Source organism: Glandiceps talaboti, chromosome 7 (genome assembly GCF_964340395.1).
Source record: "Glandiceps talaboti chromosome 7, keGlaTala1.1, whole genome shotgun sequence".
Classification (NCBI taxonomy): domain Eukaryota; kingdom Metazoa; phylum Hemichordata; class Enteropneusta; family Spengelidae; genus Glandiceps; species Glandiceps talaboti.
In genome coordinates, this window is record NC_135555.1 from 18,805,647 (window position 1) to 18,825,131 (window position 19,485).

The window sequence follows — 19,485 nt, forward strand, 5'->3', positions numbered from 1 at the left end:
GATACATGTTATGTATCAAAATAAAAACAATCGACTCTGAGTAAGATGCTTCAAAGCAAAACATAGTACATCTACAATCGCGACCGGACTATACATTGTTACTCCAAGAAAATACCATCATACTAAAGATGTTTTATGAAGCTAACTAGATTCTTTATTAGTTAAAACACCACTTTCAAAGCATTTGGTATATTTTCCGTCGTTTCATGTTGAACGGGAACCCAGGGAACATTTACTCTCTCACCGGAAACCACTACGTTTATTTTACATAAAACCTGAGACCGCTAAAAGTTAAACGTAGCTTGACACTCTGCTTTCCATAAAAGGAAGTAGGCTCCGCCCTCAATTTGTTCGCAAACATATGCAAATGAGGAAGTTAATTTTTAACCCGAATAGCCAAAATCGCATGTCGAATAGTGGGCGTTGGCTACCTTTGAACTGACAGATTTCATATTTTTTGGCCAATAGAATGGTCATAACATGGAAAAAAACAAATTTTCGAAGGTGATAAAGGATGTGACACTTACAACTTTTCTGTAAGGAATGTGTTAAACGTTTTTTGTTTGTTTCAACTCAAACACATGTTTTTGTCATTTTCTCAAGTTTACATTTTGTAAAGAATTGCGTTACTTTGTGGAAATTAGCAACCTCAAAGAGTACCCGACAATAACAAACACAGTAGGATCTTATTCACCACGTCAGTGGCTCCAAAACCGTGTCTCAGATTTTTGATTGCGTCTTTTGTTCGAAAGTAAGACGGATTTAGATGAGACATACATGGTTTATTTGGACACTATTTATTATTATTTATATATCTTCGTTACAAAAACAGATAGGAAAAATCTGAGACACGGTTTTGTAGCCACTGATGTGGTGATAAACACTGTGCGTCGTTTTCTATTGTTGGTCGAAATTTGAAGGAGCTAATTTTTGTTGAACCAAACATGCAAATTATCACGTATGTAGAGGTCACGTGATCTGAAGTACATAAAACCAAATTTTACTAATTTCATTGTAAAGAGTGGATCAAGAGCTTTCAGAAAATGTATAGTTATGGATGTGTATAATCATTACTTTCTTAACTGCAAACCAATATCAGCAAGGGACATTGAACGTGGTCTATAACCTTAATAAACTATCAAAGGTGAAAAAGAAAATCCGTCGACAGGAGGAGAACCAACTCTGTAGAGAAAGTTTAAGTTTAATGTCTAGAATCGTGAAATTGTTTTTCTCTATATCTTTAGCCGTTCGCACTTTCAAAATTTCTCATCAACAAATGCTTGCCTGTTGTTCGGAGAAGGAGTGTGTTACCATGTCGATTTTAAACTTTTCATTAAGAAAGCGAAACGAACCCCTCTCCAACAAAGTTTAATTTTTATAAAACCGACGGTACGTTTTCAGTTACTTGCGCCACAACTTGAGTATTCAGTCGTCGTCATCATCATAATCACCATCATGCGGTATGAGTTGTGACAGACAAACTCGATATACACAGTCCTACGTTCATATATGTACAGTGGATTGCCATCGATGAAGGCTGCATGCGCGTCATCGACTGTCTTATTTCACGACACCGCACCGTCTGTTTCGCCAGGAGCTGCTGCAATAATTGTAGCGTTTTGCTACGATTTTGAGGGTTTTTTCGTCTGTTTTGGCGACCTTTTAAGTGTTGGTGTTTAACCCGCACCTAACGGTTAAACACCAAAAGTTGAAAAGTCCCCAAAAAAGACGACAAAACCCTCAAAATCGCAGCAAAACGCTACAATTATTGCAGCCAGGCCTAGGCTAAACAGTGCCCTAGTGCAGTGTAAGCGATAATTAAGAATGAAAAAGTCTACTTGGCAGGAAGAAGAAAAATGGGGTGGAGTGGGCTTGGTTGCGGGACTTAAAAATTTTGAGTCACGGTATGCGAACGAGTAGGCTACAGGAGTGAACATACTAATTACTATTACAGTAAAAGCTAGCAATGGACGGTAAAAAGCTCTGGTAAAAAGCATATTAAAATGAAACTAGTTTTCCTCCCTCAAGTTTCAAAATTTCCCGGAGTTAGGGGGTCCAAATTGGTATGCGATGTGAAAAGTTCAGAAATGTCGCTGTGAGATCTGAGAGCGAGCTACACATTCGGTGTAACTGTAAGTACCTGCCCGATTATTTATCTTATTTTAAGGTTTCGGATAGATTACTCACGCGCACTGAGTTAACAAACCTACTGTCGTCCTCCCTGGTGTAGTCTTTGAGTCGTAAAATGGAAATCGTGATGGCGGGAAGCTTGAATTACATGTATATACAGTATAAACAGTATATCCCGATCCCGGCGATATGACTCGAGTACGAGTGCATAACGTGTGTTTTGATTGTACGGTGAAAACATAGCAAAAGACGCGCGATGGCGGTTGTTCGGTATGTTTTCGTGTTGCCGGTGTTTGTTGTTACCTATTACTGTACATACATTACATGTAAACCGGCTTCGTTGAAACCGGTTCCGGATGAGATTTTGCACACACACATGTGAATCTGCAGCCGGTTCCACTAAATATTCATGACGTCATGTATGATCTGTGTGCTCATTGGTTATTCTTTTCTATTTCTATGTGCGGTTTACGATGAGAAGATGGAGAGCGTATGCCAAATTGTGACCAGCCAGATCCAGTTTTCACCAGCAACTCCTAGATATCAGCAATATTCAAATATATGTTTTGTACCGGGTATAAAGCCGGTGAACTCTCAAAAAACGGAAATAGTTCAGTACCGTTGTGAACAGAGTGAGACTGCATTCAGAGCTCAAGATATTGTGTGCATCACTTTTGCAAAATGTTGAGTCGACTTGTCCCCAAAGTTGTGAAGTCTGCAGCAAAGAGCCAGAGTGGTAAGTGTTGCATTCAAAATTGTTATATATTTTTTGATAAATGCAAATTGGTTGTGATTATTTTATACATATCAAATTTAGCAGGTAAATTGAAAGAAAATTTTAACAGATGCAAAAATATCTAAACATATTAACGTAAAATTTGTGTGGTGCAAAGGCATGGGTAACATTTTCTAGAAATTGCTTTATTTGTTGCTTGCATTGTGTCGGCTACATACTTTTCCCGCTATAACTGAAAACAAACCAGAGTTGTAAATATTGGTAGGTGTGGCTATAAAGTTCACAGGCAGCTGTCAATCAAAAACATGCCACACCATGTCACATGATATGTAGTTGTTTTTCAACAAATTTTTCCCAAATTATTTGAGAAAGAAGAATATTTTGTGTCATACGATTTGTGGAATATTTCTTAGTCACCAGTGCTTGGTGTATTTCAGATTTTTTTTGGAAGGTGATAATTTGTGGATTTGTTTTTGAAAAATGTTAGGGCAAGTCAGGTGTACACCTAAATATTTGAATAAAAATTCTTGTCACTTTTTATACTGAAGAATAACGAACAGTGTTTCAAATGACAACATTTTGAGTGGCCTATTACATTGTAAAGATATTTCAGTTCAAGATTTTTCAAAAATATTATTTGCATAATTTATGCAAATAAAGAACTGGCTTTATTCCAGCATGATGATATATACACTTCTGACTTCAAAGGTGAATGAGCAGTAAATAGTATTAGCATATCATTATGCAAATTAAGATCCAGAATTTTCCAGTTGGGAGTGAATTTTATTAGAATAGAATGAACTAAAAAAAAATGTTTTTGTTTGCACAGTGTGTTAGTTCTTACATATTTACATGGGTTAAAATTAGTCCTTTCTTTCTGACCGTTTCATATTTTTACAGCCTATTAGTATTAGCTCAAAATAAGAGTAATATCTCTCTGGTAAAATGAAAATGAAAATCTGTGTATCACCGTCACTTTGAAGGCAGATTTATATCACATTCCAACATGTATAATGGTATATAGAATTACCATCAATGTTACATTTATTGAACGTTACCTCACTTCATGTAAGAGAGCTTCAACTTCAGCAAGGGATGTGTTGATGTTTATCAACAAAGTTGTACTGATGACCTTGGCCAATGTGAGCATAACATGACTGTCACATGACTGTCACCTGACTTACAAATAGAAGTTGTTTCCTGTTTAACTGGTTGAGGGCGCACTACTCAGTTCTCAGTATTGGGTGTGTTGGTGTTTATCAACAAAGTTGTCCAAACTTGGCAATGTGACAATAACAAGACTTGACCATAGTGGGAAATTATTTCATGTTTGACTGGTTGATGGTGCATTTCCTACAGTTGTAATAATGTATAGTGGCAACATCATAGGGGTGTTTAGGTGTTTTGTCAGCAAAAAAATTTGTTGTACTAGAATAACACTACTAACTGTCATTGTGACATAACTTAAAACTGGATTTTTTTTCTTGTTTGGTTGATAACATGGTTGAGGGGCAGTAATCATATGGTAAGATAGTCTGTATTATAGGGGTGTTTTGGTATTTATCAACAAAATCGTCACTGTAACATGACTGTCACCTGACTGACAAATGGAATTTATTTTCTGTTTGACTTGGTGAAGGGTGCAGTTATATTCACAGTTTTCTGTAAAGTGTTGACATCAAGGGATGATGTTTATCAACAAAGTTGTTCTGAACTTGGCAATGTGACAATAACATGACTGACAAAGGGAAATCATTTCATGTTTGACTGGTTGAGGGCGCACTACTTAGTCCCTGTGATGTGTCAACATCATGATCATGTGATGTTTATCAACAAAGTTCTACTGACCTTGGCAATGTCACAATAACATGACTCACACAGAAGGAAATTGTTTCATGTTTGATTGGTTGAGGGCGCACTATTCATTTCTTTGGAAAGTGTCAACATCAATGATCTAGGGATGTTGTGATGTTTATCAACAGATTTGTACTGACCTTGGCATGTCACAGTAATTGAATAACATGATGTCACATGACTGCTAAAGGGCATTTTTTTCACATTGGCCTAGTTGAAGGTACAATACCTGCCATTCTTACAACAGTAACAGATACAGGTGCAGAACTTCATAGAAAAGTGGACAATGTTTAAAACTACCTGCATACTAAAACAACAAACATTCAATTTTCTCTACTGTTACACCAAACAGTTTTATTTTGGAGAGAAAAGAAGAACTTTTGTATTCTATGTTCATTAATAGACACCCTCTTTTTTTTCTTTTTTTTCAAGACTGATGATGTTCATTATTTCTCAATGGCATTTTTTTTATGATTGAGTTTTTATAAAAGAGTTTCTTTCTTTACATGTTTGCTTTATCTGTACAAATTTCATCTTTCTTGAAAGTACCTTCTTTACTTTTAATCTACTTTCCTGAATCAACTTTTTTGAAAATGGTAGTTCAGCAGTAAGCACAAACAAGTATCAGTGTTTTGCTAAGGCAAGGTTTGAGAGCCATGGTAACAGAGAGGGAAAATATGGTATGACTCCTATGGTTTGTCAAACTCAATAACTTAAGTTTTGTTGGCAACCTTGTAAAAAAATGAAACAGTACTTTAACACTAGAAGAGATTTCACATACTGCCAATAGCAAAGAATACTGCATTGTTTTATTTCTGAACATTATTTTCAACCAATTTCTCACAACTGCATATACAAAAGCATTTATGAAACCTGACTAAAACCTCAAGCCTTGTTCACTTGCTGCCACTAGAGGGCGTAGTAGCAGATTGGGACTAATGTGTAGGCTGCAACAGATCATCATATCTTTATGCCTAGTTATCACAACAATTTTTATCTGATTATATCTGACAGTTCTGGCAGCTGTTAGTCCTAAAATAGAAGAATTCGCAGATGAACCCGTAATGCCGCCATGTAACTTCCAACCTCAAGAATACAAGGTATTTTAACTTTTACTTGTTTTATTTAACTTCTGTTGTAGTTTCTAATATTCTCAAAAAATATCTGCAAATAGGTCACATTGTAATAGTATACAGCTTGATTCAAACCTCATTAGTATTCATTTATGCTAATTATATGAATAAGTGCACTTGTATGCTAATTAGATGAATTGTATTCAAATTTTATGATAATGAGTTGTAATAATGTTATTGGTTTAGATATGATAGCCAATCACCACCACTGGTCTTTTTGTTTGTTATGTGATTGTTAGTCACTTTTGATTGTTTTTCGATTTTAGGTCATATGATAGCCAATCACCACTGTAGGTCATTTGATGGTCAATCATGGAAAAGATCTTTTTATGGGTGGCCATGTGATGACAAATCACAATAGATGGTCTTTTTATAAGGTCAAGTGATAGCCAATCATCTTAGAGTATGTATAGATGTTAGGTCACATGATAGGAATACTCTGTCTTGTGGTGGCCAATTGCTGTAGAGTAGAGGGTAATATAATAAGTCATGTGATCATTTTACAGGGTTTGTCCTATGAAGAGACAATGAAAGTACGCAGTGAGAGACTGACACCATCTCTGCTAACATACTATCAAAATAAACTAATGATTGTGGAGGGTCAAATGCAGTGGTTGTTTGATGAGAAGGGCAAAAGATATTTAGATCTGTTTGCTGGAATCAACACAGTCAGCGTAGGACACTGTCATCCGTAAGTATATAGATATCAAATCATATAGCCACATAGTTTTCACTCTTTTTGTATGGTTTATAGCTACCAGTCTGAATGGACCCCTTCAAAACCAATATCAATAATGTATACATGATTTGACAACCATTCTTAGTATCATCAAAATGAGCTAAAAGTTTATCAAGTTATAAGACAATTATTATGGAGATCTAGAAAGTGAAATACAGTCTGTTGATAAATTTTCAAATATTGGTGTTGAAGGTTTAACTGTTTCAAACTGGTAGTTATCAATCACCAAAGTTGCTATATTGGGGTGAAAGGTCAAAGGTTAGCTACATGTATGTGCCATTCAAGTTCCTTATTTCTAATAGTATGAATAGTAATAGCTAGTAGTATGAATATTTAGCTGAATTGAGTTTCTAACTAATCAAACAGATAAAAGATAAACTTGTAGGCAGTGTAAGACAAATAAGTTTAAATTTTAGGTGCATATAACTTGATTTAGCTAACTTAAGCAGCAAGTTGTATTGAAAATATGAAAGAAATAACATGCAATATGTGTAGGACTTAAGGAGAGGCATTTAGTGAACATCTGCAGGTAGAGTTTAAAAACTCCCAATGGTAAAGTTAGTAGACTTTTGTAAATATGAGGACGTCCTGAATCTATCATGACTTAAAGTGGCCATATGGATGAGGATTAGGTATTTATTTTGGATTTTTAATTTATGAAACAATTTTATCATGGCTTCCTACAATGTGGAACAACATTGACAAAGTCTGTGTTTGTAACTCAATACATTGCAAAAAGCTAAAGAATGTAATATAAAGGTTTGTTATTGTACAATATAGTACATAAGAACAAACATTTTACACATTTATTAATCTTTTGCAATTTATTGAGTTACAAACAAGGGCTTGACATATGTTGTTCCTCATTGATTTTTCAAGTATGAAGCCATGATAAGATTGTTTTATAAACTAAAAAATCCTAAAATAAATATCGAATTCTCATCCATATGGCCACTTTAAGAAACATAGTGGAAGGATGCATCCTGGTGATAACTTGAGATAATACACCCTAGATTAAAACCCTTCATTTTAGCGGCACCATTTTCAAGCCAGGAGCAGAGATAAGCATATTTTTTCAAATACACATTCTAGGCATCGACCGTCTAGAGGTCAGTGTACATGAATACCTGATATGCTACCATAAATAGAATCAATGGATGTGACATCATTCTTTCCTCAAAATGCTGAGAGCAGCCAAATTCATACATGTAGTCAATTTGAATTTAAATATGATTCTTAAAAAGCATGATTTAATTGCAGTAGGTTGTAAATATAATTAAAATGATAATTGATAATGAATGACAAGAATAGGACTTGGATGGCACAAACATGTATGTCCACTATTTCCCAAGGGTTGGTCTCTTGTTTACTCCTAAAGGTTAGACCTATTACAGGTTAATAATATATTAAGTTATGTCCTCAGAAGGTTTTGATTGAAAACATATAATTTTATTTTAGATAATCTATAATGAATATAAAGAAATAAAAAAGTGGTCGTAATAAAGACAGTCAACATAACAATGACTGCAGATTTTCATTAAAAATTTTATATAAATTTTTTTATTCATTGAGCTTTTGGCATCAGTAAGGCAGTCCACACAGGTGACAAACACCTATAAACATGGACCCAAAACAAATATACAACAGAAATAAAAGACATGGAAAACAACAGTTATACAAATTCACAGAAAAAAACCTGTGAAAGATGCCAATATTCCCATTAAACGACACTTAGCACAATGACAGATTAAGACTCGGAACAAGTATTTCAAAATCAAACTTATGCACAAGTTGTTAGTAATGGTGCACAATCTTAGTATTAAAATTTTGCTTTTATGATCAGCTAAAATTTTAAATGGCAATTTGTTTAGTCTGTAAGATGAAGACATTGTTTGCAATTAGAAGTTGGCTTATTTTTTTTAACATTTTTCATTTTGAATTTAAAAAGCTAGGGAGTTTTTATTTAAAGACAGTTAATCCTGTGAACTGAAGTCTTAAAGATTTAATTTTATTTGGAATATTTTAATAAATCAATCATTTCGAAGATGACATGTGAAAGTTGAGATTTTCATTTCATTTTACTCTAGTAAGTCACTATATATTCAGTGAAATTCTTAGAACAACTATTTTCTATGTTTGGCAAATAATAACACAAAATATGAAATAAGTTCATGATAAAAGTACTTAATTAAAAAAATATTAAAATGTAACATGTGCTTATACTGATAATGAAACAATAATTCTCGTTACCTGGGATAGAATTTTACCATCTAGGTGCATCATAAATATAACAATTTATTGGTCGACCCATTGACTTCCGCTCCACACGCTACACATGCTTTGCTATAGATGCGCATGAGAATAAGTCGACCGTCTTTCTATTTTGACTAAAGCATTGAGTAAAATACTATTACAGGTACTGAGAATTAAAGTTAGAACCCAATGGGATGGTAGATAGTTATAGTGGACACTTAAGTTTTGTGTTTTTGTCATTGAAAAATGAATACCAAGAATTAACTAATGTGTTATATGCGATAAACAACCCCCCTCCCCCTAAAAAAGGAGGGGATGGGGGTGGATGGGAGAGATATAGATGTATATGATTGGAAATGGAAAGTCTTGTCAAAAGTTAATGACAAGCTAGTAAACTGTTCACAAGTATCCTGTAATCTTAGTCGTAGAGATTTGTTTGGGTAAGGTGTGCATAATCAGATACCACCGTTGGTTGTGCTGTTGACACAATTGCTGTGTGTTGGATTCATTCATTCGTGTAATCTAGTATTCCATTGTTAGTTTCATATATACTATGGTAATGTCTTGGTATTCTTTTCTAAATGGCATTTTTTTGTCTGTCATGTTATATACAGAGTTGGTTCACCTTTTGAATTATAATGTTCTAAAGATGGCAACCTTCTGGAAAAATTGATAAGTTGCCAATATCCTAAAATGTCAATGTTTTGGTAAGGTGTGGTAGCCCTGGTAACAAAGAGGAAGATCGAAAACGGTTGTGTTTTTGGTAAAGTTTGGGAACCACATTATACAGGATGAGGGAATCTTGTAAAAACTGCAGAGATTTTCAAACTTTGTTACTTCTTTACCGTTGGGAAAACTAGTAAATTATCAGGGAAAGTCGGGTAGATTTTTACCTATGTACCACCCTTAACAAAAACACTTAATAGTAATTAAGTTTTGTTTTTTATCTTTGTGAAATAAACAAAAACAAATATTGTATTTGACTTCATAAATGTATTTGTACTTGACATTTTGTAAACTACAAAACTAAAACTAACTCTGGTCAAAAGAAAAAAGGGTGATAGGACTAAGTTGGATATTGAGAATTGAGTACTGATGATTTGACAAAATGAGAGAGTAATTTTGTGTCAAATATTACGGTATTTGATGAAAACTCATCAAGATTATTGTATTTACTTTTTAAAGAACTATCAAAAGTTGACAAATTCTTTATATATCAGTGTCAGACATAAACCTTATATCATGTAGTGTATATATGCTTTCCCGATGTTGCTGGTTTGTACATTGTTGTGTGTGTGTGTTTGTGTGTGTGTGTTTGTTTGTTGGTTAGTGTGACAGATGTTGTTAGTGTGGTTGTAGTGCATGAGTATGAGAGAAACCACTAACTGTGTTTTCGTCGATATCGATATTCTATCCCCCTGACAGGAGAGTGGTAGCAGCTTTAGAAAGTCAAATGAAGACACTGTGGCATACTAGCAATGTCTATGTACACCCAAAGATCCACGAATATGTCACCAAATTAACTGATAAGCTACCAGGCGATTTGAAGGTAGTGGACAGTACTGGAGCATTGTCTCTTCCAATGCTGTTCGCTCCATTTCTATATGTTTAACTGTTATTGTCAAAATTCATAGTGCTTCTGTCAAGTTTCAAAGTCTGTGACCACCTTTTTTTCCTTGTTTGATTTGGAAGCTTTGAGACAAGGATAAAGTTTTGATAATGTTTCATGTAGTCAGGCAAAAGCAGTGATTCTTTTGAGTTGGTCAATTTGTTTTTTATTTGAGAATTGCACTCTTCATAAAGGTCAAAGTTTGACAAAGAGTTGCACTTCATGGGATTGGAAGAAAAAATTCATAAATTCTTTTTCATGTTGAAAATTTATCACAATCTAAAACTCAATGGAAGCCTATGAATTTTTCCCCTTTTTCAATCGTATTTGTTGAATATTGGACAGTTGCATCGTGACAAATAGCAGTAGAATCTGGTTGGCTGTGTAGTAAACTGGTTTAGACTGGTTGTGACTGGAATTTTCCTGTTCCCGGTGCAGTACAGCAGCAACCGTTATTATTTTTCTCACTCACAGCTATAGGGCAGTGGGTGCAGATTGCAGAGAATGTCCGAAATCTTTAATATTCACAGGTTTTTGTAGCAGTCCTGTTATAGTTAGTTACAACCACGTCTCACCAAGTCAATATTCTTTGACTCTACCTGACGTCTAATCATGAATTTCATTAAAATGTGGAAAAAAATTATCATTATTTTTTTAGAAAATTAAATTTTCATTCATAACAGATATGGATATCAGAGACGCACTGCCAAAATGAAAACAACTCATAGCTGCATTATGCATTTTGTGATGAACACCTGCAATATTTTGTATCTCTGCTAAGTTTGCATGTTTCTTGAGTTTATCATATACTGTTGATATTTGTGAAATTCTTTAATCCAGTAAAATTTCATTACCAAAATTATTTGCGTCAAGTGAGAAGTGAGACTTGGTTGTAACAGATGATGTACATAGAAACACCAGATATTTTGTGATTTCCTGTCAGATTGGCCACTCTTCCACCATCAGTTGCCTCTTCTTATCCCATCAAAATACAGTATATTCCAAAGCAAGTCTGTATTTTCAATGTAATTGTTTGGTTTAGTTATTTTTAAAACATTCCTGCAATCAAACATAGATTGGAGTATTTTATATATAGTTACAAAAAGCAAGGCAATATTTTCAATGAACCTTGATATCAGAATGACAAATGTTAAATCAAAGTTTTATCTCCACAACAATAACAAATTGTACTGAAAGTTGCACTATTTCATCTAGAACATGTAATTCTGATTGAATCTTGGCAAGGTCAGGCCACATGACAGACTAAAAATCACAAATGATCTGTTGTATCAGCTAGGTACTTTTCTAGATATCCAGACTGTATCACTATGGCAACCAGTAGCACATCGATTGTTTTCTCTGTGTTGGAAACCTGAAGAAGTACAATTTGCAGCAGTTTGTGAAGTTCATTTTATTTTCAGAAAGCAGTTTGGAGCTGTAGTGGTGACCCTTCCATTCTGTCTGTAAAAAAAACCAAAACGATGGAATCCATTTACAGGATTTGTGTGGATTGCTTTTCTATCTGGACGTCGCACAGATAGGGATGAAAGGGTTCCATGTTTTCATGTTATAGTGTATATATATAACATCAAACCCGTCCAAAGAACGTGAAGAGTCTGACATTTCTCTGTAAAACTTACAGGTAGCATACCTCGTCAACAGTGGATCAGAAGCCAATGATTTAGCCATGATGATGGCAAGACTTTACACTGGACACTTTGACATCATTTCACTGAGGTACGTGACTTACTCAATTTGTCTGCCACTGATAATATTACTGTAATTGACCAATTCATTATGTTGAAATGCAATGTTGTGAATGAAGAATTTCTGATGGAATAGTTTGTTTACTTGCCTCCAAACATGGCAGTCAGTGTTTCAACCAGTCTGTAGTAAAGGGGGTATCAGGTACCTTGATCCTCAGCTGAAGTTTTCACCTGCAGGAAATATGTAATGCTTTGACTGTCAAGTAACGTAAGTTATTTTCTCTCCTGCACTTGTAACACAACAATTTGACCCTGTCGAATGTTGCAAGTCCTTTCAGTAAGAGGGGTATCAGGTGCAACACAGCAGTTTGACCATCATGCAGTGCAAGTATGCATACACACCGATAACATTGCTTGTCGATGTTTTGATCTTAGGAATGCCTATCATGGAGGCAGTCCATACCAACAAGGCCTGACTGCAATGGATTCATGGGCTTATACATTTGCCAGAGGATTTGGAATTCATAACAGTATGAATGCTGACGTGTACCGTGGACCATTTGGTGGGTCGAACTGTCGAGACTCCTCAGTTCAGGTAAACTATCACAAAGAACATTAATTAATTGAGGTATTCAGATACATTTTAGACAGAGTTGTGCACCTTAGCTCAAAATATCTATTTCTAAAGACTTTTGTGGACAAAATATTATTCTGACCGTTAGGGGCGCTATACTGGTTATTACCCAGGAACACAACAAACATCTACCTTATTCATTGTTACTACGGTACTTGACTGTACTCAAGAATTTGAAAAAATTCTGAAGCATGAAGTCATTGTCATTAGATTCAGAAGGTATTCCACCTGTTCGTTTTTTATATTTTAAAATTTTTAACGAACCATTATTGCCCATAAAAAGAGAGATCATGCTTTGGAGCAATCAGAGTGGTATTTGATAAAGAACCCCCCTAAGTATATTGTTTGATGTTAGATATTTTCTTAATTTAACAGACTAGTCGACAGTGTGACTGTACAGGAGGTCAGTGCCAAGCACGTAAGCTGTATGCAGACCAAGTGGATGATGTACTTAAACATTCATGTGCTAAGAAAATTGCTGGTGTATTCATTGAACCTATCCAGGTATGTATAGTTGTTATGCCAATATCTTACTAATTTGGTATAGTGTAGTGTATACATAGGAGATTCCAAAATATAACAAATAATGTTGAGTGTTGCATACTTACCTTGAGTCCGTGTTCACTATTAAAAGAAAGTCTTGGGGCAGGATAGTATGGAACAATTACGCTTTATTACAATGTTGTCTCTCAGATACAAATTGTATTATTTTGTGATCCTTGCTATGTTGGTTGTCCACATATATAGCCCATCGGCTATAAACAAGAAAAAAATGACCACCTTATCTAAATTGCAATTTATATGATACTCTCAAACCTTGGCAATCTGACTCCAATGAAAATCCTAATTACAGAAAAAAACATATATTTTCCACCCTATTAACGTCCACTGGGATTGTGATGAAAATATTACAGCACCTTAATTTTTAATAAGTATTTGTGTAATCACAAAGAGTTCAACCTTTTCAATGTTGGGCATCTGATCCTCATATGCAAATATCCATAATAGGCAGTAGCATATAACATTAGGAATATTGCCATTGAAGCCATTTAGTCATATTTCTTGCTTCTGTGGTTTTGGCTCAAAATCAGAATCACTTTTTTTCATTCCATGAATATCTCTCGCAGATAAAACCATAAAGTCAAATTATTTTCCGTAGCCTCACAAAAGTTAAATGAATTCTTGTTCACAGGGTGCTGGTGGTGTAGTCCAGTTCCCTAAAGGCTTTGTCAAAGATGCCTATGACGCTGCAAGATCAAAAGGTGGTGTGTGTATAACTGATGAAGTCCAGACTGGCTTTGGTAGACTGGGAAGTCATTACTGGGGATTTGAAACACACGGTGTTATGCCAGATATTGGTAAATACATATTTTACTGTGTACTATATCCGTAAAGGTTGAAATAGGTAACATTGCATGGTGTACAGATAATTGGGGGGAGAGGGCTTGGTAACAATACTGTATGTTACTAATGAGATAGCAGATGATACACTCATACATAAAAGGCCTTAAGCAAAAAACTCAATGGTAGCGGCTTAGTGAAGGATAGTGGAATGGCGATATGTTCCATAACACAGTGCCAACAAATAAATTGTCAGGCTAACTTAGGTAATCTTTGAGCATGAAAACTGCAGTTATCAGAATCTCATCTATCAGCTGTGAACTAAGATTTAATAAGGTTGTTTCTGAGTTGTTGTTTTTTGGACCATAGCAAAAATCTGCATAATGTTAACTGAAAAGTTATTTTATTTTAATTCATCTAGTAACAATGGCAAAGGGTATTGGTAATGGATTCCCAATGGCTGCCGTGGTTACAACACCAGGTGAGGAAATCACATGATTCACTTAGCCTCGAAGCAAATTTACCAAATTGAAATTAATCCAAGAAACTACCTAACATCGACAATCAACTGATCATACCGCCATCTAGTGGTCAGCTGTAACTATGGGATTTATCATTCTGATGAGGATCATTAACCAAGATCAAAACCTCAATGCTAAAAACCTTTGAACTGCTTGTGTGTTATAATCTTTGCAAATCATTTGATCTACCAAGCTGATGAAAATATTTGGGCAAAAGGAATCCAACTTTATATATTTGTAATGATCTGAAAATACAAATAATAGCGCATATGATATTCTACATTCATACATTAAATAGGCAGTTGCAAAGAGGGGATGTTAAGTACTCTCAATACTGATCCAAATTTTGCAGCCATATTAGTATATCACTTGTTATTTTCTCCTTCATGCCATATATCTATTTTATGCTCAGACATACTTTTAACAGTGGTTTTGTGTTTGTATTTACAGAGATCGCTAAATGTCTGACTGAAGCCATGCATGTCAACACCTTTGGTGGCAATGCCTTAGCCTGCACCGTAGGATCAGCTGTCATTGATGTATGTAATATGATGTTATCTATTGTATTCATCAGGTTAACAAATGATATTCGAGGAGTAATTTTAAATGTTCTCATTCATTTTCACCCCCCCCCCCCCAATGAAATGAACAAATTCCACTATTTTAAAGTGTAAAAATAGACCATACATGTATAGACCCTATTCCTTTCTTACTTGGTAAATCTACCAAACAACTGAAACAGACTCATCATTATTCTTACGAATTCAACATTATTTAAGTGTAACTTGTTTACACCCTGTTGGCACACAGCCACCACCATGTCAATGTAAGAAATGTTCAACTTGACAAGTTTGACTGTGATACACCCACACCAGGTGTCAACCAACATGCTGAATTTGGCAGATTTGCATGAACTTAAACTTCACTTAAGCAAACCCTTTGTCTTCAGCATGATGATGTTCAGCAGATAATTACCAAGTGAACACTAAACCTCATGAACATCTACGAAATTCAGTGTGCCAGTCAGAGCCTGGAATATATGTATTAATAATACGTTTCCAATCACCAGGTGATCGACGATGAAAAATTACAAGAAAATGCTGCTACTGTGGGTACATACTTCCTTGATGAATTGAGAAAAGTTAGAGATGAGTTTGAGATTGTTGGCGATGTCAGAGGAAAAGGTTTAATGCTGGGTATTGAACTTGTTACTAATAAGGTGAGGTCACAATTACAATATCATTATCTCTACCCCATCAATAACCTATTTTGGATGTCCAAGTCTCTGGAGATTGGAAGTACAATTTAATTTTCATGAAAAGATGCCATGGAACTCTTTAACATCAACAAGCTCATGATTACTCAGCCATTTTGTAGTTTGCTGAAAGAAACATTGATTCTGAAATGGATTGTCAACCTAATTAGGTGAAAGGTCATGATATTTTTCAGAGCTGATCTTGTGGACTCATGATGGCTGTATGGCTAGGGTGGTCAGCTTGCAAATTTGAGCTTCCCCACTGCTGTTTGTTTCTGAATGGCTAAAGTCCTTGAGTAAGATTCGAACCACGATTATACCCCCATCAATTCAGCTGTATAATTGGGGACCTGGTAGGATAGAGGTTGCAATATGAATGCTTTAATCATATGTGCTTATAGAGGCTGCAATGGATTGTATGCTCCCCAGGGAATAGAAGAAGTATGAAGGTCCTGTTAGGCTGTTATAGGTCCATGCCAGGGGTAATAATTGTAAAGTGCCTTGAGCATAGTGTGGGAAAACATTATATAAAAACTAACATTACAATTTATTATTATCTTCTATTCTATACAATGGTATAGCTCATAGTTTTCTAAGTTACCAAATAGATATAATTTTTGTCAAACATGTTGCAGTGTTCATGTATTCACATAATTTTGATTTCCATGGCCTCTTCATTCACATGATGTTTTGTATAAATGTACAATATCCATATTTTCAGGAATGCCGCACTCCCTTACCAGCTGCCGATGTGGCTGATATTTTTGAGGATACCAAAGATATGGGAATTCTAATTGGTAAAGCTGGAATTCATGGAAATGTAAGGATGACAAATTTATGAAATAAGAAGGAACAAGTAAAATTTAGAGTTCTTGAAATTAATATATATATATATATATATATTGGAGGGGAGGGGGGGGGGAGAGATATACTCGAAGGATCGAAGGATTATATATATGAAAGATTGTTACTAGAGATAGCATTTACTTGCATAACTTGTTAGAGAAACCTCATAGCTATGAGCTTGTTGTTAAACGGATTCAACCAAAGTCAAGGTGAACGCAGTCTAATCTCGTATGGTAGACAGGCAGATACTTATTATATGTACTTTTTGAAATATTTGCTGATACTACCGGTAGCAAATAAGTCTTAATGAAGACCAACAAACTATACTGATATGTGAGTGTGATACATTCTTTCAAGCCAGACTACATAATTCTGCTGATGCAACAAAATCATGCAGATATTTTTTTTGAAAGTGGTGGTAAAGATCGGCCTGTGGTTTACAGTGATGGAGTGATATGGATCTCTACATTGCTTGTCTGTGTGATAATACTAACAATATTCTCATTTTATACAGGTCCTTCGAATCAAACCACCTATGTGTATCACCGAAGCTGATGCTGAATTTGGTGTTGCAATACTAAGAAATGCATTGACCAATCACACAAGAAGGAAAGCAAAACGACGCATTGTCACCAAACAGAATATCGATATGTATGAGTGAAAACAACGTTGTTATGACAACTATAAAGACAATCCTGTGTTCTGAAAGTTCTCCTGGTTTAATTCATCTTAAAGATGTTGACAACATATTTAGCACTGCTCAGTAGAGGATACTCAAGAATTTGCTGGTTCTTACGGAAAAGATTTAACACCAACACCTTTGAAAATCATGATATTTGGTTTTTAGGTTGCTGTACAGACTTGTGCAGTAAATTGAAATTTTGCCATCTTCATTCAAAATGGATGCCAAATGCTGTGTAGATACTTTAAAAAAAAAGAAAAAAAGGAAATGTTTACTATATTTCCTTCTCTGACTGGTCAACACCCTGAGCACATTTATTCCTTGTTATACAGAAAGCTTGCTTTGAACATTATTTTGCTAAAGTTTTACACAATATTTTGCAAAATGATTAAAATTTCAAGTTATCAGATGTTTTTGATGAAGTAGTTACATTTCCTAGAAAGCTTTAGTAAAAGTATGATCAGGCCAAAATGAAAAAAAATTGTGTGTTTCCAATAACCCAACCGACCGTTGTTTAATTAAGCCATCAACCCTAAACTCTTTTTAAACATTTAAAACAAAATGATAAGAAATTCTCTTCTTGACCTTCATGTACAGCTGTTTTCTTTCCCTAGTGTAGTCTAACAGACGTTTCGTTTTGTTTTGGATCAAAGCAATATTTTTTCGAAAATAAAAACACTTAAAAAGATAAAGTAAAATAAAATCGTAACCTACTTAGCCTACTTTCCGAGGCCATGTTACATGCCAAGATTCCCCAGCACAAACGCTGTAGGTTGGAAATAATTTCCATGTGAAAAGATACCTTACTTGAGGTGTGAACTGAGTGTCAATCGGTTATTGCCATGAAAATATCACTGTTTGCTCTTGAGTTAAAACCCCAAGGTTTTAATCCCATAAACATTGTGATCTTTTGTTCCACTTGATTGGTAGTTTATTTACTCTCTGGGTAGTCATAAAGCCATTAATTCGGTAACGCAGAATTTTTTCCACGTTTAGGGGATTAGCTTAGATACATGGTTTGTGTTGGCCAATCCCCACATGATTGGAAACACACAATATTTTTCTTAGCCTTACTGATGTACATTGTAATTTTTATACAAGTATATTTGTCTGTTTTTATTTACGGGCTTAGCTCTTTGTATCTGCAGCTGATGCTTTTAGGACATTTCCTATAAAGAATAATTTTTGAACAATTGTAAAATATTGTTGCAGACAGTGCAGTGAACAAAAACTTCAGAATTAGTATTTTAGAGTTTTCAAAGAGTGGACAAAAACTTATGAATTTCAGAATTACTGTTTGAGAGTTTTCAGACAAACAAAAGTGGACAAAAACTTCTGAATTTGAGATTGACAATTTTACAGTTTTCAAAAGTGGACAAAAACTTCAGAATTAGAATTTTAGAGTTTTCAAAAAGTGGACAAACCTTCACTATTTAACAGTTTCCAAACTGGACAAAAATGAAAAAATTGACAAAACTCACTATGTCAAGTTACAGTTTTCAAACACTGGACAAAAACTTTAGTTTGACAGATTCCAAACTGGACAAAAAGTAACAAATGTTGCAAAACTCAAAATTTCAGAATTACTGTTACAGTTTTTAAATAGTGGACAGAAACTTTGGAATTTCAGAATTACTATTGTACAGTTTCTAAACAGTGGACTAAAACTTCAATATTTCTGAATTACTATTTGAAATTTATCAACCCGTGGACAAAATCTTCCGAGTGACTATTTTAGAGTTTTCAAACAGTGGAAAAAAAACTTAAACATTTTGGAATTACTCTTTTGCAGTTTCCAAACATTGAAGGAAGACTTCAAATTACTATTCTGGAATTTTTTAACAAAAGGTGGACAAAATCTTCAAAATTCTTACTCTTTTTATGGACTCAACAAGCTATACAATTCCAGAAAGAGCTCTGGTGCTTGTTTGGTGGTTTTTTATATTGAACTAGTACACTATACCTGCTCTCAGCCCAGAGTGAAGGTCGAGGTGTCAAAGTTCAAAGGGCAATATTAGCATAATTGAAAGACATTCACAACGGTAA

The 19,485-nt window shown here is 34.7% G+C and overlaps 1 protein-coding gene across 1 annotated transcript; it reads left to right on the forward strand.

Annotated features, from left to right (window-relative positions):
* The first annotated feature begins 2,078 nt into the window (after positions 1-2,078).
* Positions 2,079-19,485, forward strand: LOC144437219 (alanine--glyoxylate aminotransferase 2, mitochondrial-like). Its single transcript, XM_078126113.1, has 14 exons — positions 2,079-2,132; positions 2,612-2,866; positions 5,735-5,820; positions 6,360-6,544; positions 10,271-10,394; positions 12,097-12,191; positions 12,596-12,755; positions 13,170-13,298; positions 13,987-14,152; positions 14,557-14,616; positions 15,107-15,195; positions 15,726-15,875; positions 16,633-16,731; positions 17,272-19,485. The coding sequence occupies exons 2-14, from the start codon at positions 2,812-2,814 to the stop codon at positions 17,416-17,418; spliced, it is 1,545 nt and encodes a 514-aa protein (XP_077982239.1). The 5' UTR covers positions 2,079-2,132; positions 2,612-2,811; the 3' UTR covers positions 17,419-19,485.

What these genes read in the sequence shown, in the direction of transcription:
- LOC144437219 (XM_078126113.1), top strand. Translation starts at nt 2,812, where the DNA reads ATGTTGAGTCGACTTGTCCCCAAAGTTGTGAAGTCTGCAGCAAAGAGC. An exon ending in CGGTGTTATGCCAGATATTG is followed by an intron (nt 14,153 to 14,556) that starts GTAAATACATAT and finishes TAATTCATCTAG; the next exon opens with TAACAATGGCAAAGGGTATT. An exon ending in TTGAACTTGTTACTAATAAG is followed by an intron (nt 15,876 to 16,632) that starts GTGAGGTCACAA and finishes CCATATTTTCAG; the next exon opens with GAATGCCGCACTCCCTTACC.